The 24666-nt window shown below is 44.9% G+C and overlaps 1 protein-coding gene across 2 annotated transcripts in view; it reads left to right on the plus strand.

Annotated features, from left to right (window-relative positions):
* The window catches only part of PRDM11 (PR/SET domain 11), a 52645-nt gene extending 33029 nt beyond the window's left edge, over positions 1-19616 (plus strand). Inside the window, exons 6-8 of one of the 2 annotated variants that reach the window (XM_083427385.1) lie at positions 2350-2537; positions 6811-7446; positions 8215-19616. In XM_083427385.1, coding sequence (XP_083283511.1) covers positions 2350-2537; positions 6811-7446; positions 8215-10376 — 2986 coding nt within the window. In that variant the 3' untranslated portion in view covers positions 10377-19616. The remainder of the gene's footprint in view (positions 1-2349; positions 2538-6810; positions 7447-8214) is intronic. The other variant, XM_083427386.1, reaches the window with a different exon arrangement.
* Positions 19617-24666: the final 5050 nt, after the last annotated feature.

Below are 24666 nucleotides of genomic sequence, written 5' to 3' on the forward strand. Positions count from 1 at the left end.
ATGACAGCCAAGTATGGTCATCGGACACATATTAGAAGGATATTAATGGAAGTGGCTGGTGTGGTATGCGGGGAAGAGCAGAAGCTGTTTCTGCTGTTAAAAGGGAGTATTCCCAGGAGTAACTCTTATGCTAGCAGAAGTAATGCGGCATGACCTCTGCCCTCTCTCTTATTCAAACAGTGCCAGCTCCGCAATATAGATGCAATCCACTAAGCACAGTTTGTGCACAATCATCAGTAACTCTCAATTAAATTTGAAACATGGCTCCCATGCAATTACTGGAAAAATACTCTTGCTCCAGCAACCTCTCTCTCTCACTCAGTACCAAGCCTAGGTTTTAGTAACGTACGTTTTTCATACTGTCTCTGCCCCTCACCTGATAACTTGCTTACTTTTATGCATGCAGATTATCGAAATGTGCACACCAAGGATTAGTGTGACTAACTAGGTAAAGCTAATGTCTCAAGATGGCTAAGAGATGCAAGCAAGTTTGTTCTTGATTCAGATCCTCTCCCCCATGGACTCTTAAGGTTTCTTTAGGCAAGCCACTGTCTCTCAGCTGCTTCATCTGTAACATGGCAGCCAGTGGTTAAAGTGGTGGGCTTGGATGGAGGACACTTGAGTTAAAATCCCTACTCTCCCATGTAGCTCACTGAGTGAAACTGGGCCTGTCGCTATCTTTCAGCCTAAACAACCTCAGTGTAGTTGTGAGCATAAATAGGAAGGAACTGTGTATGCCTTCTTGAGCTCCTTGTAGAATAGACAAGCAATAAATTCATTAAAACAAGGGAAAGCAAGACTGATAAACTTTACAGCGTTAATAAGAACTACCCCTTTGCCTGCCTCCAGAAAGAAATTGGCTTTGGGGGGGTCTGGAGAAATCCTGGAACAGCATATAGGGAAAGGAGAGGATAAATTGTTCCATCAGGCCAAGCAGAGATGCTTGCACTGATGGCATGATCCTCCTTGGCACTGCTTTGAATTCCACCCAATAACTTTGGAACACAAGTGCTATATAATAAGAACTTTCTGCATTTGCCAGATAAAGAGTACAGTGGTACCTCAGGTTAAGTACTTAATTCGTTCCGGAGGTCTGTTCTTAACCTGAAACTGTTCTTAACCCGAAGCACCACTTTAGCTAATGGGGCCTCCCGCTGCCGCTGCGCCACCAGAGCATGATTTCTGTTCTCATCCTGAAGCAAAGTTCTTAACCTGAAGCACTATTTCTGGGTTAGCGGAGTCTGTAACCTGAAGCGTATGTAACCTGAAGTACCACTGTACTGCCTGCATGCTGTTTTGTAATATTTTCACTGACAAATAAAATCCCTGCCATGGATTTTGGTGTTACCCTTGCGCTGTAACTTAGTGGCTTGGTGATGGTAGACAAATGGTTTTCTCATGAGGTTGCCAGAATGACACCCAACTTTGTGAGAGCCAGTTTTTGGTGTTTGCCTATTTTTTTGCGCTCATGACAGTGGCGATTGTGTGGTTGCCTGACAGCAGCCTTATCCCTTGCAAGTCTTGACAGTAAGAAATCCGACCACCACCTTTGTCCCTTTCCACTTGGAAATCCTTCATTTCCAAACAGATAGAGATATGAAATTAGATCTGACATTGTTTTTATATCTTTTTTACTGTTGCTGTTTCTTATTGTTGTAGTGCTTTGGAATGATTTGTGGGAAGCGATTTGTCAATGATATCAATCAATCACTGAGAAAAACTGACAGGGGGAGCTGAGGCTGGTGCAAAGTTTTCAGATGCTGAAATGCTTCTCGCTGAGCAGCTGCTATGTGGAGGGTGCTCAAAATGGCTTCTTTGCAGCAGCTTGTTCTGTATAGGCCCTTTACAAGAATTGGCTGCTGGCTACCAGAGTGGGAGTGAAGCTTGAGAAGCAGTGAGGTCCAAGGGCCCAGCATCTAAGGCCATTGTAAACACTTTACAAGCAGGCATGTGCTTTTTGGCTATTGAAGAGGAACCTGTGGCTCCCCAGGTGTGGGAATTCAACTCCCATTATCCCTGACCATTGACCATGTTGGCCAAGGCTGCAGGGAGTTGCAGTGCAGCCACGTCAGGTGGGCTTCAGGTTCCTCGTCCCCGTTTTAAATGTGCTGACAACATTGGTGTTACTAGACAGAGGCAACAGCTATATACCAGATTCAAGAAGCTGTTTGATATTCCTTCGGTGTGCATGTTATTTCCTTGTAGCTTGTTGCATATCATTATTCATGCCATCCAATACTCCTCTGCCGGTGTCTCCCTTTTGAAGGTCACTCATGCTGCACTGTGGCTTCTGTATGTTTCCTTTCTGTCTAAGCCTCCTTGTAAGTCAAAAACTGTCCTTGTTCTCAGGTATGTGGCCATATCCCGGGAGGAGAGAGAACAGAACCTCATGGCGTTCCAGCACAGCGAGAGGATTTACTTCCGGACCTGCCGAGACATCCGGCCAGGGGAGAGGCTAAGGGTCTGGTACAGCGAGGATTATATGAAGCGATTGCACAGCATGTCTCAGGAGACCATCAACAGAAACCTCACAAGAGGTGGGTGTCTTTCCCTTCCCCTTTTCTGTCTCTGAGTTTGTTCTAGCATTCTTCTCTGACAAAGATGGCTTCTGAAGCAGCTACAAACATCTCTTTTTGGGTGACAGGGGGGTTAAAACCAGCAAACAAAACATTCCATATCACAAAATGACTGAAATGAGCAGAATGCCTGGTTGAAATGAAATCCATCAAATAGCACTGTTGGGGCTCTGTGTGTGTGTGTGTGTGTGTGTGTGTGTGCCAGCTGATTTTATGCCTGCCTGTGAGTCAGAAGCATTAGGTCGAAAGAAATGCCCTTTGCTGGACTGGATTTTCTGGCTTGTGGTTCATTTTGTAGGGTCCTCTTCCTGTTGCAAAATAAATACCTAGAGGGACTTCACAATATTATACTGGTGACAAAGAGCAGCAGGCATTTATACACATCAGAGATATATCTTTTTATATAATAAAAATGTAAGGATGTCATCATGAGAGCCCTCGTCGGAGGATTTGTTGAGCCACATCACAATCCTGGAAGTCTGGGTGGGGTGGGGGAGCAAAAGTGAAGGCAGGTTGCACAACAGCAGTGGCCATGGATTGGGAGTGAGAAGAGAGAGACACTGAGAGGGGAAGAGTGGTGATTTAAAACAATGGCAGAAGTTTGAGTAAATCGGAGATGAAGAGATAGCAATGGCAGCAGGGGGTTGGCAAGTGAAGTGAGACACAGCCCCAGGTGTAGAGATAGATTGGTGGCAGTGCCCATTAACTGTTAAGGTAATTTGAGGACAGGTTATTTGCGGCTGGAATTTCTGCCAATAGTAGAGGAATCTCCCCCTTTTCTTACATGCGTTCTGTCCATAGGCCATCAGTCTAAGACTGACAGGTATTTGCTGTATGGGAACTGTGGGTTCCTTCCTAGAGTGAGAGCCAGCTTCCATGAGTCAACCTGAAGGTGCTCCTCAACAGTCTCCAGCACTGATGAAAGCGGTTGGGAGAGAAGAATGGGGAGGAGGGACAAAGTTAAGTTGTGGTGGTCGCTTTTTCCTCCTGCTGCCTCCGCAACCCTTCGTGGGGTTCATCGGTGCAAAATGTAACAGGTGTCATGGCCCCGCAGTATGAGACGACGTTTGAAAGTGTGTGTGAGGGCATCATTCAGTTGGAAGTCTCTTGAACGGGACTCCACAGAGTAGAAGGGCCCACACACTTCCACCCTGGTCTTGCGCAGCTGCAGTCCTGTCTTCTTTGGTTTCACTAAAAGAACTTTCCCAAGTTCCTAGCCATGCCCAGTTCTGGGGGTTGGAAGTAAACACAGCAAAGGTAAAGGAAAGTCCTTTCTGACCATTCCAATAAAAGGATCTCAGGTGTGTGTGGTGGTGGTGGTGGTGGTGGTGGGGAATTGCCTGAAATCTCAGAGAGCAAGTCATTATTGAACTAGGCAGGCCAATGGTATATCTCAGAATCAGGCAGTTCTGTATATCCTATGGGCCATGTCTGCATGAGAACGTACTCTGCTGCTAAATCACAAGTGCAGGGCGCAGAGGCTGAATGAAAAGGTACAGTCTGGCACAAGGGTGTCTGTGGCACAGAGCTCTGTCTACAACTCGAGTTGGGCTTTATGTGCAAAGACAAGCTAGAAATATTGTGTGTGTGTGTTTTTAAAAAAGTACAGAAATACCTTGTCAGTGTCCGTTTCATCACCACAAACCGCAACAGGAAATCCTATGCAGTCACCTCTTGAGTATTCTTTCATTGAAACACCCGTGTTCCCGAAACGGTTGACATTCATTTGGTTTATGACAGCGCAATATATTATGTAATTCTACACATAGAAAGAGTAGCTGGAAGCCAAATTCAGCATTTGGCTTTTAAAAAATTCAACACTAGAACAACGTGCAGAATTCATGCATCTCCGTTTAATGAGTATTTTTCTTAAAAGTTCCTCGGCATTTTGATTTAAGAAAGTGGCTTCAAATCTTGATAAGGTCCAACTGGTGGATACCCAAGAGTTCTTAAATTTGGATCTGAACTTGCTGCCTTCCTGACAAAAATAGGCAATCTTCCCCTGACTGGAGATTAATCCCAATATGGGGTTTAATTGCTCGTAATGGTGCAATTCACATATTGGGGCGGTTGGCAGTCCTTCACCATGGAAGAGTTCTTGCAGTTGTGGTGCATTTTATTGGTTGCCTTTTATCTAGTACATACTCTTCATTGGTTAATTGTCCCCGATTAATTGGGCAGCACTTTTTAAAAAAAGTAAAAAAGTTAAGTAATTTTGATTCAAGAATCTATGGGTGCAGACATTGCTGTATAAAAGGCATTCCCTCTTCTCTATTCCAAAGACCGTGATGATGGTTGCTGCAGAAGGTGCTTCCCTAACCTAAAAACAGAGAGGGGATGCTTTTCTTCAGAAGCACTGCTTTATTCATATGCAAATGTATACAGAGTCAATTACTTAATTGACTAAAACCACCAAATGACTAAAATAGCAACCTTTCTATAAGGCGTGTAAATTAAGTGCATTTGCACATATTTAGTCATTTCCCTTAATTTGTTTGTCTCGTGTAGTTAGTCATGGGGTTGAAATTCAGAGTTGTGCAGAGCAGAATTCCACAAAGTGGATGCCGCTCTAGGCAGAAGAGGAGGCATGTGAATTTTGCTGATTTTCTCTTCCCCTTGTAGTGTTACGTGCCTTACCCACCCACCCACCCCCATCTGCTCTGGACGGTCCAAAACATCGTAGGAGGGGGATGCAGGAGAAGAGGAAACAAGTGAAAATTACCTCTCTCTGCCCGCCCACCCACCCACTCCGGTCCATTGGAGTATCCAGTTTGCGCACAACTGCAGCATGCACTGGATCCAACTTACTTTTGTAAACAAAAAGGAGCTCTTCTATTTACAGAATAGCCCATCTGGACCCAAACCATAGCCCCCAATACCTCCTACGCCTGGCACCAAAGCTTTGCCTGCCACCACCTTCTGAGATTCCATCAAGTAGTCCCCAAACACATTTTTAATTTAATTTTTCCTCCCATGTGTGTTAGTAACGCGTTTTGTGTTTACAATGAAGATGGGTCCCCCAGGTTGATTGATTTTGTACTTAATACCAAATTACATACTATCATCAGATTACATGCACTGCTGTCCATATTTAGAATGGAAATAGAAGCCCAGTTGTGATCTACTCTTGTCCAAGAATACAGTGTAATTTGAAAGGAAAAAAATCTGCCATGTCAAATCTGGACCTCCAGCCAGTTGTCATACCCTTAAAAACTAATTAGGCTGTGACATGGGCTCAGTCTTGCCTGGCTTCTTCATCTCTATAGCCAGACCCTAAGACTCGCGGCGTCAACAGATAAATGCTGATAATGAGGTGCCCATGCACCATCACACTATCTGGAATTGTACTCACCTTCGTAGCAGCTTTAGACTTGCAGTTGTTCAGGACTTTGTTGCCAGCGTTCGAAATTTCTATATAGCTCTTACAAAAGCACACACGTGTTTCAAAATGAAATATATATACATAGCAGCATAAAACAGCACCTTGTTTGGGAAGCAACCATGTGTCTTGATGCTTGGAGTTATTTGCAAGATAAGAAGAAAGATGGAAATTGAACCAAACCCATCATCTTCTGAATTTCCAGGTAAGGATATATGGCTACTCCCTTTGTTTTAAGTAACTGCTAATATGCACAATCTCTCCACTTTATTTTGGTGAACTTTGGCTAGGGGCCATACATTTAGCAATCTTGTCGGGACCAACCTTGGAGGTCACGCAGAAGTCCTACCTCATTTTGCTAGTAAGTGATATGGGAAATGAGAGAGTGATTTCCTTGTGTTCTCACGCTTCCTGTCACTCTGGAATAGAAAAATGGTCCTTCAAGCCTACAGGTTTCACATGGAAATCTCTGCATCACACCCTTCATGTATTATTTGCCGGATACGTTTTACCAAGTAAAAGTTATCTTTTCAACAAACCAACACATTGAACATTATTGTCTCATTCCAGCACAGGTTAGCTGCCTGTTATTTTAGACCACCTTCCTATAGTTTGTCTTCTCTTAAAACCATCTGAGGCCTACTTCTGTATGGCTGTCTCCTAGAGACTGTTTCCCCTTTTAAACAAATCTCCAGTCTTAGGTTTCCTGAGACCCTCATTCCAATAAGTTTCCTTATTGGTAATGCAAACATGTGAAAAATGAAGATTTGTGTGCTCCCAGTTTGCTTTTGCTTTGGGGTGAGGAATGTTGTGGAATTCTCACTGATAATTCCAACTCCGATTTTTTCTTTCTAGGAGATAAAAAATTACTAAGGGAAAGGTCAGAAAGAAATGTAGAAAACCAAGACGATATGAGCTACCCCCTCGAGCTCACCACGTCAAAGCAAGGGAAGAGTTCCTACAAGCGCAGCTTTGAAGAAGGTGTGTCTCAACCCCAAACGAAGAAGAAGAAAATAGACCTCATCTTCAAAGATGTTCTAGAGGCTTCTCTAGAGCCAACAAAGATGGAAGAGCACAAGGTGATAAAGAATTCTGCTCCTTCCACTAGAAAGTCCTCCAGATTTCAAGCGCGAGATGCCTCGGAAGGTTGTGGGCCTGGTATTCATCACAGCTCTCCAAATCACAGTAGAGGCAGGAATGAGGGTGAGTGGAAAGTCCCCCGCAGCTCTAAAGACATTGGCCTGCTGGAAGACGAAGGGGAAGAGGCCTTGTCATTTAAAGTGAACAGCCCCACCGATCTGTCTCTGGCATCGACTCAGGATGATGCCCTTGAGATCCCGACAACTTCATTGTGTCCCAACTGTGTACGGTTGAAGAAGAAGATTCGCGAGTTGCAGGCTGAACTAAACATGCTAAGATCTGGCAAGTTAGCCGAGGCACCTCTACTACCTCCTCAGGTACCTGAGTACCAAGCATTTTCATACCCCTCAGGTAAGTTACACACAAGAAAAGTGTTCCTCAAACACTGTATAAGGAGTGCCATTTTGTTTGACATTCGTGACTAAATATGTTCCAGCATTGAGTGTTCTGAGAAGCACCTGAGGTCTCGTTGGTGGGTTTCATGAAGCAGGAACGTAGTCCTCTGAGCAAGTGGTCTTGGGATTGTGACTGTAATGATGAAACATGATGTTTCTTTTCACTGTAATCAGGCACCTTCAATAAAAAAATTCCATTGCAGCGAATTTGTTTGCTGTATTCTTGATGCATTCCCTTGCAGGAGAAAGAACAGCATATTGTTGTTTTTGAATCTTACCTAGAAATTGCAATTGACTCTCTTATGTTGAATATGAAATATACTGGCTTGTGGCATGTGTGTGAAGTATGTCATTAATATTTTCCCTTTTTCTCTTATCTAAAGGATTTTGTTGGTTGAATGCAAGTGTGAAGCTCTTTTGATTTCATTTCGGGACATGCTCTGTCATTAATGCCCTTTTGTGAATATGAAAGTAGTCAGAATATCAGAGTGGCGTTTGCTACCCAGGCTTGCATGGACTCTTGGAAATTATGATTTTAGATAATGAGGGGGGCTCAGAATGTTTATAAACCAAAATTTACTCTAGTAACATGTTCATTTTTTGCTGCAAATGGCATGAGTAGCCAAGGGGGGCATGTGGGATAGTTGTCTAACAGTTTTGTGTTGTTTCTTGCAACCCTACCTTAAACCTTCTCCATTTCCCCCTCATTTCTTTTCTTTCGCAGCTTCGGAAAGCATCATGTCTGTTCCCACCATCATGGAGGACGACGACCAAGAGGTGGATTCAGCAGACGAATCTGTCTCCAATGACATGATAACAGCCACAGACGAGCCTTCCAAATTGTCCGCCGTCACCAGGAGGATTCGGCGCTTCAAGCAAGAGTGGCTCAAGAAGTTTTGGTTTCTGAGGTACTCCCCGACGCTCAACGAAATGTGGTGCCACGTCTGCCGCCAGTATACAGTGCAATCCTCTCGGACTTCGGCTTTCATCATCGGCTCCAAGCAGTTCAAGATACACACCATCAAACTTCACAGCCAGAGCAACCTCCACAAGAAGTGCCTGCAACTTTACAGGCTCAGGATGCACCCAGAGAAGACGGAAGAGATGTGCCGAAATATGACTCTGCTCTTCAACACAGCCTACCATTTAGCGATGGAAGGCCGGCCCTATTGTGACTTCAGGCCGCTTGCGGAACTACTGAGAAAGTGCGAGCTCAAAGTGGTGGATCAGTATATGAACGAGGGAGACTGTCAAATCTTGATCCACCACATTGCGCGAGCTCTTAGAGAAGATCTCGTCGAACGGGTCAGGCAATCTCCCTTCCTCAGCATCATTTTGGACGGGCAGAGCGACGATTTGCTTGCTGACACGGTTGCGGTTTACGTGCAGTATATCAGCAGCGATGGGCCTCCGGCCACTGAATTCCTCTCTCTCCAGGAGCTGGGCTTTTCTGCAACCGACAGTTACATCCAAGCGTTAGATAGGGCTTTCTCTGCCCTGGGAATCCGCCTGCAGGATGAAAAGCCGAGTGTTGGTTTGGGAGTCGATGGTGCTAACATCACTGCCAGCCTTAGAGCTAACATGTACATGACAATCAGAAAGACTCTGCCTTGGCTGCTCTGTCTGCCCCTTATGGTACACAAGCCGCACTTGGAGATATTGGATGCGATTAGTGGGAAAGAGCTTCCTTGCCTGGAGGAGCTAGAGAACAATCTGAAGCAGTTACTCAGCTTTTACCGTTACTCTCCCAGGCTGATGTGCGAGCTGAGGGTCACTGCTGCTACTCTCTGTGAAGAAACTGAGTTTTTGGGAGACATCAGAGCAGTGAAGTGGATCATCGGGGAGCAGAATGTCCTCAACGCTCTGATCAAGGATTACTTGGAAGTGGTGGCCCATCTCAAAGATGTCAGCGGCCAAACACAAAGAGCAGATGCGTCTGCCATTGCCTTGGCTCTCCTGCAGTTCCTCATGGACTACCAGTCAATCAAGCTGATCTACTTCCTGCTGGACGTCATTGCTGTGCTTTCGCGCCTTGCCTTCGTCTTCCAAGGCGAATACCTCCTTGTGTCGCAGGTGGATGACAAAATCGAGGAAGCCATCCAAGAGATCAGCAGGCTCTCCGATTCTCCCGGCGAGTATCTCCAGGAGTTTGAGGAGAGCTTTCGAGAAAGCTTCAATGGCGTCGCTGTGAAAAACCTGCGGGTGGCGGAAGCCAAATTCCAGTCCATTCGAGAAAAGATATGCCAGAAGACCCAGGTGATTCTAGCTCAAAGGTTTGAACCTCGCAGCCGGGCATTTGTGAAAGCCTGCCAAGTGTTTGACCTCGCAGCTTGGCCGAGGAGCGCAGAGGAGCTGATGAGCTATGGCAGGGAAGACATGGTGCAGATTTTTGAGCACCTCGAAGCCGTGCCAACCTTTTCCACCGAAGTGAGCAGAGAAGGCATGGACCCCAGGGGGAGCTTGCTCATGGAATGGCGGGAACTCAAGGTGGATTATTATACCAAAAATGGTTTCAAAGATTTAATCGGCCACATTTGTAAATACAGGCAGAGGTTTCCTCTTTTAAACAAAATCATCCAGATCCTCAAAGTTCTTCCCACCTCCACAGCCTGCTGCGAAAAGGGGCGCAATGCCCTGCAGAGAGTGCGCAAGAACAATCGTTCTCGGCTCACCCTGGAGCAGCTCAGTGACCTTTTGACAATTGCTGTTAATGGACCACCTATTGCCAACTTCGAAGCCAAGAGGGCACTAGATAGTTGGTTTGAGGAGAAATCTAGCAATAGTTACGCACTGTCTGCAGAAATGCTGAGCAGGATGTCCTCCCTGGATCAGAAGCCAGTGCTGCAGAGCATGGACCACGGGTCAGAGTTTTACCCTGATATTTAGCAAGGAATGCCTCTCGTTTAGAAAGCTGTTGAATCCCTTTTTTAAAGAAAAAAAAATCAATACTCTAAGCTTTGATATAGTATATGAAATATATATATATATTATATATGTATGTAAAGCCCAACACTGAAAATTTAAAACTTATCTGATGGAAGCTAAGAGGAATTTTTATGAATGAGACAAGACTTAACATTTACTGACATCTTCAACCGTGGCAGCTGCAATGTAGGTGGCAACATTTCATTCTTCAGAATCATGTGCTGGGGCCATAGTCTATATTTTCAAACTGAATCGATGTTATAAGCTAGACGTGGCAGGGCAATGTCACCCTACTTCTCATTATGCTTCTGTGTGTATGTCTTCTCTCTTTCTGTCTCTCCTTCTCTCTCTTTTTCTTTGTTAGTTAGCAATTGAGCCATTTCAGCCCTCTACTAATGATGCTTGGGATTTTTGAGCCCAGTGCCTACATTTTGGTATTTCTTTTCCAGCTTCCCAATTTTCACGTAGGCTAGAGTGGATTCTTGCAGCTTCTTCTGATGATCTGGTTCATTTTCTGTTGTTTCTGTCAATTGGCCCATGATGCCCCTTCCTTGGTCTTAACCACCGGTGGGCATTTTCAGTGTAAGGCAAAACCTTTTTTCTGCTACTCCTGTGAAAATTCTACTAACGATTCATGTATCTTACAATATTGATAGCATGTTCAGATGAAAATAGCATAATGCAGAAGATGGGGAACTATTGGGGTGGGGTGGGGTGTTTTTGCATTTATATTTTTATATAGTAGACAATGAGAAAAATTAAATAAAACTCTTTACTGAAAACCCGGGCTGCTGTGGAAGCTAGAGAGCCAACGAGTCAAAGCCCCGTAACCGGGCAGAGACTCCAGGGCTTAAAATATGTATGCTAATTTTATGTTATTTATACTCGGTCTTTATCATCATAAATGGGTTGTGTCTTTGTTTGGGTTTTTATAACAAGTGAAAGAAATGCCTGCCACATTTCTGTGGCAGGGGATATCAATGCAAGATCCGTCGTTGATTGTCGTCACATGACAAGGTCCTCTTAGGGGTTCACATATCCTCCGTTGAGTAAGGTTTGAAGTTCAGTCATCTGGCAAAAGAAAAAACGGAATGCTGTGTTTATTCCTGTGAACTGCTTCTTTCAAAGGGGTGCATGGTATGGCAACATATTTGCAGCTCAAATAAACACATCTGTGGAGATTTTTAATTTTTTTTACTACCCCAACGCTTCAGGTTAAATAAGCCAAAATGAGCACAAAACCTCCACTGTTGACTGTGCCTTGCCCTGCTAATATTGCAGAGGGCAGCACCACAACAATAATGGACAATCACAGGAATAAAATGATTTTTTTTGCCCGGAACTACTAGGATGGCATGTTTCCAGAGGGACTAACCTTATGCCAGTCGGCATTGTTTTGGAAATACAGCAATGACGTCAGTTACACTGAACTTTTCCATATCCCCTCTCTCCACACACACCCTGCCATTTTCCTCCTGACCCTTCCTATTGGTCTTGGTGCTAAAGTATCTCTGGAACTGATGCTGCTAGCTGCTAGCTTTTCATTTATATAAATATATGATTTTATTTTTTAAACCGTATGTTTTCAGTGGTAATGTAGCATGTTGTTAAAGCAGTCTCTCTTAGGGTATATCTGCACCAGCTTCTTTCACTGTGTCTTTTCCCCCTCCTCTTTTTCGCTCAGTGGAAATGTCCCGGGAATAATCTTGTAGCATTGTTCCCATACATGCGCGATTCTTATATCCAGGACTCAAAGCTCATTCCCTCCACCCCGCAACTGCTCAGTGAAAAACAAAGAAAACCCCAGATACCTTGATGTGTTGTCATACAAAAGAACTAGGGATAGAGGCTCCGTGCTTTGTGGCATCTCCAAGGGATTGTAAAGCAGTTGGAGCTGTTAAGAGAACTCAGCCCGGCTGCCTCCAGACAAAAGGAAAGCGGGGTGGGAGGGAAGATAGCTGGAGGATTTAGTGAGTCGTCTTATGACAAATGCACAACAATAGCATAAGAAGCGGCACATAGGCAAAAATAGAAAGATGATGGGTTGGAGCAGTGGTTTTCAACCAGTGTGCCATGGCACCCTGGGGTGTCTTGAATGATGGCCGGGGTGTCACGGGCAATACTGGCCTCTGTCCCTCTTTCCTTCCCTCCCTCCTTTGATGCCCTATCACGTCTCTGCCTCCCAAAGGCTTGCACAACTGTTTGTTGCAGCAGCCCTGGCTGACCAAGGTGTGCTTCCCAGGCCCCTGTGGGGCAGTGTGAGGAGGCATCTCTCTTTGGGGCAGGGGGGGCATCTCAGAAACCGGGGGAGGCAGCTCTAACTGCCTGGCGGACTCTCAAGGAGAGGGGAGTGGTGAGGAGGCTGAGGAACACTGCACAAGGGAGGGTGTTTGAAAAGCGCTGAGGGGCTCCTGCCTCTGCAGGCAAGGGCTGACACAACTGGGCTCCTGAGCCGCACAGGGGTGCCGCAGAAAGAATGCAGTTGGACAAGGGAGCCGTGGACCCAAACAGGTTGAAAACCTCTGGGTTGAAGAATGAGCCAGAGGGAGAAGCTCTGGGGTAGGACAGTTGTAATTGTATGGGAGTTAGTGCTTTTTTAAAAATGTGGCACTGACTTCCATATGAAAGCAGGGGGTGGGAGCAGGAATTGAATCCTAGGCAATCAGGGACAGCAAACAGAATCAGGTGCAGATTGCAGCAGCTCTTTGTGCAGAAAAACAACAACTGGTGCAGATATACCTTTGGTCCAGCCCTCGCTGACTCGGTGCCCTCCTTCAGCTTTGGACCACAACTTGTATCAGCCCTGGCCGAAGGTGGAGAGCACAAGGTTGGCGAAGGCTGCTTTAGTCACTTCCACTGCCGGGGTTCATGCGCTGCCTTCTCACTCCGCACACAGATACGCACATACACACACACACTTGACAAGTAGCATTTTATGTTGGGCTTTAGAAATTCCTTGTCTGCAATATTACCTGCTTTGGGCTGATGGTAGGGAGTGAGACTGATGAGCACAGAAGGAAGATTTGTTAGGAAATGTTAAAAGAGTTGTGTAGTTTTGATAATTTTTGACAGCGGTTAGGGCATCGTTGGTATTAACGCTACAATGGTAACTTAATGTAGAATGTTTTTACATGATGCTATTCTAAGCATAGAAACAACTGCTGGGATTTGGAGAGCCTTGGTGTGACCCAAGGCCAACTACATACCATGGGTGATGAGAGATTAGTATTGTCAGCATTAGTTTGCACAACTAAGAGGCCTCCATTCACCCTTGTGTTGGTTTACTGGTGATATTAACTCCAAGAGAGTGGTTACCACTCACTGAAGTGGGGGGTGGGGAGTATAAATGCTTTGCTTCTATATTCTTACTGTCAGTGGTTTTTGGCCATTTTATAGGCCCTGTAGATTATGACCCAGCTGTCCCCATACTCATAATCTGGTTGTTTTAATTGGTTCATTTCAGATAAATAACAGAGGCTCTGGTGGAAACGATGATAAGGCTGGATAAAGACAATTTCAGAATTTAGAAGACGGTTTGTTATTTGAAGCATTCCCGATATGTGCTAATGTTAGAGTGCGTACACTAGACAGTGCCTAAGGTGAATCCAACCACAATTTACATTAAGAAGCCATTTCGGTATATGGTTTCTGAAACATTGTTCCTCAGACTGATAGCTCAGTCGGTAGAGCGTGAGACTCTCAGGGTCGTGAGTTTGAGCTCCACGTTGGAGAGGGTTGGGCCAGATGACCATCATGGTTCATTCCAACACTATGATTCTATGATTCTTAAACAATTGGCCGAGGGCTAGGTAATCTGCATTTTGCTTTGCCTGTTATCCCTCTTCATTATTGGTCTGAAGAAGAAATAATTTGCTAGGACACTGGTTGTTTTTAGCCTCTTTGGGGAGAGAGTAAGATGCAACTCATTAAATGTTCATGAGCTCACCTGGATAATTCCTCTTCTGTAGTTGCTTATATTCAGGAGATATGTTCTTGTGCTCTGATGCTCAAGCATCAATGGGTTGCAGGAGGCATAATATTAAATCACCTGTAGGGTATGCCTAGAATGTTGTGTAAATGGGCAAGAAAATGAAATATTTGCAATGACCAGCATGCAGAGAACAGAACATGGCACAGGCTTCTGTGAAAGCTTCCTCTTCTCTCCCATTTTGGGGTTTTCAGAGCAGTCCGTGTGTGTGTGTGTGTGTGTGTGTGTGTGTGTGTGTAAACATTTGGCCATCTGTAATACATGCAGAACACAATCCAGTTTAAATTAAGCAATTTTAAATCTTTGTTTCAGTGAAAGAGGCAATCAGGTGCTTAATTCACTCGCATTAAAATCAGTGGTGCTTAACTGTAGCTGGGCCATATTTTACATCATCTGCCACTATTTTTCCCCATAGTGTTAGTAGTTTAACTATAAATAGATAATCCAGGTTGGTTAAAATGAGACTGAAATCCTCCATGGCTTGGTTTACATTCACAGTCTTACCTGTGATGTTATACATGTGATAGGTTTCCACATATGAGCTCCAAAATTACAAAACCGCTTATTGCTTTTTAATTTCATCTACAATCTGCCATTCAGAGTCAAAGTTCTCTCCATTCAATGAAAATGTATGAAAATGTTCCCTATCTGAAATTATTTTACTACCAAAATACATCAATTACAGTGGTACCTCAGGTTAAGAACTTAATTCATTCCGGAGGTCCGTTCTTAACCTGAAACTGTTCTTAACCTGAAACACCACTTTAGCTAATGGGGTCTCCCGCTGCCACCGCACCGCTGCACAATTTCTGTTCTCATCCTGAAGCAAAGTTCTTAACCCGAGGTACTATTTCTGGGTTAGCGTAGTCTGTAACGTGAAGCATCTGTAACCTGAAGCGTATGTAACCTGAGGTACCACTGTAAACATGCCTGCATCTTTAAGCCCATGAAAACCTTGTAATGGACTGTTTAGTTAAATCAAAAGATGAAAAGTATTACTAAAATAAAACCCTAGCTCTGTCGAAATCACGTCCACTTCAATGAAGACATAATTTTCTTATCGTAAGATTTGGTTGCACACTTAGTAATTTGACCAGTCGTCAAGAATCCAACCTGTTAATGCTATGCAAAATGGTATTTGTTGGTATCCTATTATGAAGAAAAAAATTGCTAAATATTCTAAAGTACAGGGACAACATAAGGACTTGAGGAGTGTGTGATCATACACATGTGTCTTAGTTAGGGTATGCATATCAGCAGCCAGGTAAATAAGAATGCTGGCTGAAGATTGCATTGTGAATGTTGTACTCCCAGGTAAAACAATGTTGTATTACTGTTGTGTTTCACTTTTGCGAGGAGGGGTGCTGCCTCCAGCAGTTGTGTTGAATAGAATATTTGTCTATGCTCAGTTGCTATGACTTAGCTATCTGTTTGGTCACAGTCAAACTAAATAGAGGCTGGGAAAAGAGGACACTAGAGGGCGTCTGGTGTTAAGACGTTTGTGGATGTGTAGCACAGCCAAATAGCACAAGAGAAGGAAGCTATTGCCTGCGTTTGATGGTACTTCAAAATGCCTTGTATAGGTTTCTCCTGCAGCGAGGAGATAAAAAGGAGCCCAGCTCAAAAGTATCCAATTCTAGGAGATCCAACTGGGATCGGGAATCCGGTCACATTCAGGCAATGGATGATGACGATTATGGATGTGTGATCTCTTAAATCTCTAAACCAGAGCTTCCCAAACTTGGGTCTCCAGCTGTTTTTGGACTACAATTCCCATCACCCCTGGCCACTAGTCTTGCTAGCTAGGGATGATGGGAGTTGTAGTCCAAAAGCAACTGGAGACCCAAGTTTGGGAAGCACTGCTCTAAATGATAAAAAGATACAGCTTGTAATGAAATGCTTCCTTCTTGTTGAGCACCTGATTGATTCATCTGTTCATATCTATATCTGTACTTTAACTTGTGGAGTTCCAACTGTAAGGAGGTCTCATTGCAGATCTCCCCGCTATCTTTTATAACTCAGGCTCTTCTACAGATGTAATTGTCTGTTTGTCAGAAACACACTAAGCTCGCACTGATGCTACCTTGCATGCAGACTGCCAAGGGTGCACAAAAGTCAAATTGCCATGGGATTGTGGTAAGGAAACAGAAAGCCAAAGCTTCCTACATTAGCAAAGCACAGTGAGGACACAAGCATAGAATCATAGAGCTGTAGAGTTGAAAGGGACCCCGAAGGTCCTCTAGTCCAACCCCGCTGCAATACACAAACAGTGCAGACATGTATAGTTCTGGCACACTTTTGGGCTATCAGTTGGCCTTTCTGTTAGCCAGTTGTCTGCAGTTCTGCTGGTCTGGACTCTCAGTGGCCATTCAGAGATACTGATCCCACAGCATAAACACAGCCACTAAGACAGAGCTTGCAGAGCCTATGACCCTCCAGATCTCAACAGTCTACAACTCCCGTGGATGCCTGATCATTGTCTATTTGGGCTGGGGCTATGGGAGTTTTAACAATGTCTGCAGGGCTGCAAGCTAGCTACCTCTGCAGTGAGAGGTCTTTCAGGTTATGTTTCAGCTAATGCTATGTTTCAGCTCATAAGATGGGCCTGTTATTTATATAGCTAAGACATGCATTGGGTTAGCAGCACCCCTTGATGGCAAAAGTCTATCTCAGAAACAGTAGAATACCAGTACTATGCAATTCCTGTGTCCGTCTGGAGGCAAGTGAAATATGTATGCATGAAACCTGATTTAAGTCTACAATGCATCCTCTTGAAAGGGGCGGACTAAGGGGCAGATGTGAGCCTTGAAAGTCCTGTTGCTTCCATTGGTATTTCATCGCACCTGACTTCCTCTGGATTGCCCTCATTTGGCATTGACCCAGCTAAATTCAAGCACTTTTAACATTTCACTGTTTTTCAAGGGGAAATTCCAATTAAAACCAGTGGGGCAAAGGACTTTGGCTAGACATAATCTATACACAGCCTGTCCCTATATAGCAACCCATGTACAACACACGATGTAAGAAATGAATCCACATGCCTATATATCACTATATAAGACTGTATATTTAGATATGTATCTGTTTTCAATAGATATAAATATGAAATTTAGGGAGAAAATAGGCTGTCCTATTGCAAATGAAGGCCCTGCATTTTGGGGAGAGGCATAAAGTACTTAAGGCTAAAATTTGGCTGGTAAGCATGGCAGCTTGCCAAATGAAGCCTATGATAGCAATAGTGGGACCATCTTGCAATGGATGCGGGTGAACATTTCATCTGTTTTGTGTGTTGACACGGACAGTAAATGCCTTTAGCTAAGACGTATCTGACCCAGTTGCACACTTTCCCCCCTCTGCTTGTTTTGACTTTCTGAGTGCAGGCTGAAATGTAGCCTGTGCTCTCCCCACCGTTCCAGTTTGTATTGTTCAATGGCCAGCAAAGCAGAATTGTCCGATGAATTTGGAGTGCAGTCCCTGGAGGCGGAAGGCCGAGTCCCATTGCCGTCAGTGAGCGGTACTTGATGCTCTGTTTAGGGTAGGGATGCAGCGTTCATTTGCACAAGGAACAGAGTGCAGTCGAAGAAGAAGAGAGATGGGTGGCATCCCAGCGGTTGTTGGACTCCATCTCCCATGGCCATCTGTGATCATGAGAGCTGTAGTCCTGCAGTAGGTGGAGAGCCACAGATTCTCCAGCCTCGGTACATGGCGAGGAGGTTTAGCACAGGAAGAAAAGCTCTGAGTGCAGTGATTAAAATAGGTAAATTGATTTAGCTGGTGAATCTATGCAGCTGCATTGTTGCTCCTCGGCTACTACCATCTTGTCTGGCTGCTTTTCAAAGAGCTGCTGCTTTTTTCATTGTTAAATGAGCAAATCAGATAGCTTTCAGGGTGGGTGGTGGAGTTGTGTCATTAGAGAATACTGCAGCCTGAATGCTCATTTTTATTTTTATTTTATTGGTGTTGGCAATGAGGCATTATGACTAGACCACTCCAACAAAACAATGTTAATGTGATGATATCCTTTTTAATATGAATGGCAGATCCAAGCCACCGTTTCCGGCGACCGTCCTTTGTGAAATACGTGTTGAGAGGTCTTCTAGCTGGACGGCCTCTTGCTCTGCTCTGGGCAAAGCCATTAGGATGAAGTTAGCACAGCTACTTCATACCAGGAAGAGGCGGGAGGATAAAATGGTTTTGGACTTCCCTCCATACAGACACTATGTAACGACTTGCGCAAGTTTTTTTGAGAAAGACAAATATTACTGCTATTGGGGGCTCGGGGTGGGGGGTGAATGTGGGAACAGTTTTTCCTCAACCGACTACTTGCACTGACTGGTGTTGCACAGCTACACATTTAGAGAGCTTGTGCCACACACACACACACACACACACTCTTATGGTGATGATGCAGGCAATGTGCGTCAGGCCTCTGTCGCCACCACACAACTCTGGAAACCCACCTCAGTTACAAACCTGGCCTACCTGAACCTCTGCCCCCTGCCCCCCAACCAAGCTTCAGGACTGTAGAGTGTAATCCCATAGAATAACAGCTACCTAGAAAACATGATCCTCAGGACTGAACCTCATGGATAAGTTACCTTCTCATGGCTACTGGACTCTTTACCAGCCTGCAAGCTGCCAGCAAGGCACCCTCGCTCTGTAAAATAATTTTTTTTATAAAATATGTCAGGCACTTCACCTCATGTATAGAAAAAGCCTTCCCAGCCACTGCTGGGGAGACACATCACTCAAACTGTAATTTTAGAAATGCAACAGGAGGGCTGTCGGACTTCTCCTTTTCAGGCGTCCCCACAAACTCACTTTACGAAGAATCGAGGAGGTGTGTGAAGATAACCTCCTCGCATTTTGCCTTTCCCCCCTTTCCCTTCACAACCCCGTCCCCAACTGTTAGCTTGAACCATGCACACGTGTAAATGAGGGGAGGGGAGAAACAATCTAGAAATCTTATTATTACATATGTATTAAAATGTTAATATCACACTTTTTCTGACAATGTTTTAAAGAAAAGAAAAAAAAAGTTATTACTTTGCGGACTGTGCTTTATAGTACCTGTGTGAAAGAGGCTAGGACACTGGATACGAATAGAGCTATGTTGATATATCCCTAGTATGTACACGAGAACTTTCTTTTTGTCATACATTATACTTGTAATGTAAGATGATTATTAATAAAAAAAGAAACACTTCAGTTTATCAAGGCGGGTGGTGCGTGTCTTTATTAATGACTCAAATGAAAACAACTGAGCCTGCAGAAGAAGAAGAAGAAGAAGAAAGACTTTGCAGGCAACTGTAACCAAGTCACTTATGGGAAGATCATTCATAATTTGCTCTGCCCCAGGCGCCTGCAGCAGCCAAGAAAACCAAAGAGGCAAAGGGAGAGAAAGCCAAGGCTGACCAGGGGTCCAAGCCCCCCAGAGCCAAAGGGGGGAGGAAGGGGGAGAATCCAGCCAGCCGGGGCCCCAAGGAGGCCTGAGGGGCCAGATTCCGCAGGGAGGGCAGGATGGGGGCACATGGCTGTCCAACGCGGCACCCTCCATCTGCCTTGTCCAAGGGAGAGGAGACCCCTTTTATGGTGGGGGCTGCCCCTCCACCTCTGGCACAATGTTCCCATTTATGAATGGACTATTTATGAAGCAAAGACCCTGTTTTTAAACACCGTGTCATTTTCGAATAAAGTTCAGAATGCCCCCCCCCCCAAAAAATTGCCCTCAAGAGTAGTTTGCCACACCTTGTTCATGGCCCCCTCCCATGCAGTCCTACATAACAGGGTGGATGCTCTTCAAAGTCCTGTCCCTGATCCTCCATGTGTTCTGGTTGCTAGTGCCACTAAGGGCCAAACTGTGTGCCAGGCTTAATGTGTGACCTACAGCTACATTTCCAGTTTTTCTATAATTGCAGGTGTGCTGGAGGGAAAGTAGAGGTTTATCCCTTCGCTCCCTAGCCACAATCAAGAGGAAAACCTCCCCTTACATGCTGCAATTCTGATAACGATCATAAAGCTCCATGCACCAGTACTGTGCCTAAAGGAAAACTTGAGCTGTACACAGTGTGTTGAGCATAGTTCATTTGGCCCTCAAAACAGGCATTTCCCCCTGCACCTCTGTTCAGGGTACTGTGAGTGAACACCTCTTCCCCCTGGCTTTTGACCCTTGAGATATATCTATTTTAGAACCTCCTCTATTATTGTGGATGTGAATTTGTTCTAAGCTTTAAAAACAAAGACTGGCAGTAAGAAGTTGAAATGATAAAAGTAACTAAATAATGCTGACATATAAAGACCTCTTTGCTACCTTGACCGTGTTGGCTATTTGCAGATTAGTTGTGCTGCAGAAGGCGTGCTGGGGAGACCGCACATTACAAGGAACGCAAAAATAACTTTTGCTAGGTTTTAATAACAAAAACCCCTTTTACAATCTATCAATAAGTATGACCCACCCACCAGGGTACTGAGAGAGCTAGGTGCTGCTCTTTATATACTATACCCAACAGCTTAATTAACATAACAGCACCTGCTTTACTGCTTCACAGCTGTAAAACTAGGTCACGTTATTTGCCCTGGACCTTAAAGAGATACACATCTTGTGGAACAATAATGAACCTTCAGATTTAAAGAGACCATTCAACAGACCGGTCTGCAGCAGTGCCCACCAGAAATTGCTTCTTCTCACCCTGCTTAGTAGTTAGGACTGTGGCTCAGTTGTAGAGCACAGGCTTTGCATGCACGTTCAGTCCCTGGCATTTCCAGGTACAGGCAGAGCAAAGACTTCTGCCTGAAATTTTGGAGAGGTGCTGTCAGGCAGTGACAACATCAGGCTGATGGACCAATGAATAATAATAGTAATTGTAATAATTTATTATTTATTCCCCGCCCACCTGGCTGGATTTCCCCAGCCACTCTGGGTGGCTCCCAACAGAATATTGAAAGCACCTTCCTATGTTCTTACGGTGGATATTTTTTTAGTCTCTCTGCTGATGGATGTTGTCATGTAGGCTGCCTTCCAGCTGCAGTGACTCCTTGTTCCAGATCTATAGAGATGGGCTCTCCAAAATTCACCTCCAAAGATATCCCCTCAGTGCCACAAGTGGCTCCAGGGACGCTTTCAGCAGAGCCTGTCCAATTAAGGGGTGTATAAGTCTTCTTATATGGGTTCGCCCCCTGAAATCTTTTCTAAAGCTCCCCAAACTAAAACAGCATCAAAGGCTTAAGCACCTTCTGATATCAACTACCCCAACACGATGTGCTCAGGTGTACAGCAAGCAGATTCTGGGGATGGCTAAGCTCTTGGTCAAGCAGGTGTTAACATGCCCTGCTGGAGATAACAAGTCCATTTGGTGAGTGACATTAGTTTATTCCTCTGGGCCCAATTCTAGTAGCACAGGATCTCCTGGAAACTTGTGAAAGACATGTGGACAAAACCCATATCATACGTCATTGCTAGAAAGCTGGAAACAATGTCCTGTTTACAGTGGTAGACTTGCACTGTTGTCTTGTATGTACCTGCAACTACTGCTCTTCAAGTGGCTGTCAGTGCAGTGACACAGACTACCCATCTTCCCCACGTAGAGGCTTTGGGGGGGGCTATAAATTGTGGCAAGGGTGGGGAGCATTTTTCACCCCCAAGGGCTGCGTTCCTGGGCAAAGCTTGGAGGGCCACATGCCACTGGTGGGTGAAGTTAAAGACCAAAGTGAACATGACCAGAAATGTGGTTTTTGCCATAGGCTAGTTTCTGGACGGACACACACACACACACACACACTTCCTCAAGGACTCATTCCAGCAAAGCAGAGCCATTCAGGGGGTGTCTTGGGGAAACGTTCTCAGGGCAGGATAGCCTGGGGGGTGGGATTTAAATGCAATAAATATTTTTTTCAGTTTTGGATTGGTGAATGTAGTTGTAGACAGGAAGCGCACACCTATGTGTGCATCTGTCTCTTAGTAGCAAATGCTTTTTTGTCATAGTGGGAGTTTTGAACCATCACTCAACCATTTAGAAAGGGGCAGGAGTACACAACATGGTGCCCTCCAGACGTTGCTGTACTACAACTCCCACAATCCCTTGCCTCAGCAGCTTCTCACCACTAGGGGGCTTGTTTTCTCATAATAGCCTTTACCCTCTTGACTGGATCCTCCTGGAGATGGAACACAATGAAACCTCATTTACTAGCTCTCTTCCTATCACGACCTTTTATTCCATCAATGCATTGTCTCCCCGCCCCCGGCCTTGAAAGTGTGAGGCTGTCTGTTATACAGAAACAGCTTTTTGATATCTTCCAGCACCCTCTAATCATGAACAAACTGATTGGTGTTAAAACTGCCTTGAAAGGCCATATTCTATTGAAGACAGGAAGAACCCATCCCTTTCGTTCAACCCTGCATTGTCTCTTATCTGAGGTGGAAAAGCACAGCAGAAAATAATCTTGTACAGCATTAAACCAGGCACCAGCTGTGAAGAGAATACACATGCAAAAATGAAGGTATGGCTCCTCATTAACTGATGGAGTTTTTTCATCTACTCTTTTTAATAATGTCTCTGTTTACATGGCTTTGCTTCTATATTTATAGATATTGATCCAAGAAACAATACAAAGAAATAACAAGACAACTGCTTGGGTAAGGAGTTTTCAATTGGCATTTCCAAGGGAGACGGAGTGCTGTGAATTTTCTGTTAAGGAAGCTAACTTGTTTCTATGGAGATAGTCACTGCCCTCTCCATCTCCATTTCTCCATCTCCCCTTCCACATTTCCTTGAATCCCAAGAGGTTCCATGAGGCAATAGCTAAAGGGCAGTGGATACACTGAGCAAACTACACATTCCTGCATATACACAAAGCCATGGGTGGAGAACCTTTTTTGGTTCCATGGGCCAGTTCCTTATCAGGATCTGCCTTGCAGGCGAAATTTGGCAGGTGGGTGGGATTGCCCTCCTGTCACAATCCCTTTTGCTCTGCTCTTAAAAGGGACGCGAATGGTGCTGTGGGTGAAACCACAGAGCCTAGAACTTGCCGATCAGAAGGTTGGCAGTTCGAATCCCGGCGATAGGGTGAGCTCCTGTTGCTCGGTCCCTGCTCCTGCCAACCTAGCAGTTCGAAAGCACGTCAAAGTGCAAGTAAATAAATAGGTACCGCTCCAGCGGGAAGGTAAACGGCGTTTTCGTGCGCTGCTCTGGTTTGCCAGAAGCGGCTTAGTCATGCTGGCCACATGACCCGGAAGCTGTACACTGGCTCCCTCGGCCAATAAAGCGAGATGAGCGCTGCAACCCCAGAGTCGGCCACGACTGGACCTAATGGCCAGGGGTCCCTTTACCTTTACCTAAAAGGGAAGTGGGGTGGGGCTTGCAAAAGCCTTTGTGAGTCTCCAGTCCCTCCTTTTAAGATTGGAGCGAGGAAGGACTCAAAAGGGAAGGAGAGCAACTCACAAAAGCTTTTGCAAATCTTTTCCCTCTTGCCTTTTAAATCCTTGAGACTTGGAAAGGAACCTTCCCCCTCCCTTTGCTTTTCAAGTCCCCGGTGTGGCCAATCTTAAGGGGCAGGGAGACTCGGAAAAGATAAAGACAAATATATGCTGTCTGAATTCAAATGAGGAAAATATAAAGTCAGGAGTAAGCAAAGAACAAAATTGAATTAAATACCACTAATCCCAGTTCAAGATCCAGTAAGCAGGCAAAGCAGGTCTTTAAAAGGCAAACCGGTAAAGCAGATAGTACCCTGGATAATTCCATGAGGAGTCTGAGGCTACCTGGGCCTCCAGTGATAGAGCTGAATCCAAAAATAGCCCCAAACTGCATTACAGCAGGCAGTTGACCAATTTCTCAGACATGGGAACCACTTGCTTCTGTCTTGCTAGAATACAAACTCAGCTTATTTTCCCTCATCCATTCCACTGCTGCATCCAGGCACAGTCTTGCTTCATTCAGATGTTATGGAAAAATAGGGCTGAGTGCCCCAGCATTCTGATGGCACCTTGCCCCCAAACTCCTAATGACTACTCCCAATGGCTTCATGTAGATATGAATAGCACTGGGGATAGACTAGTGTCCTACTGTTACGTGGTTACATAACAGCACCCCATAGTTCAACCATGAGGGAAATGAGAAACACTCTCCTACTGTTACATCCTGAACTAGGTCCCATTGGGAGAACCAGAACCACTGAAATACAGTGCCCCCAGTTCCACAGGGTAGGTTCAGGAGGATGTTGTGGTCCATAGTATCAGAAGCTGCAGAGAGATTGGGAAGCAGGAGC

The sequence above is a fragment of the Podarcis tiliguerta genome (assembly GCF_965153285.1).
Source record: "Podarcis tiliguerta genome assembly, chromosome: 1".
Lineage (NCBI taxonomy): Eukaryota > Metazoa > Chordata > Lepidosauria > Squamata > Lacertidae > Podarcis > Podarcis tiliguerta.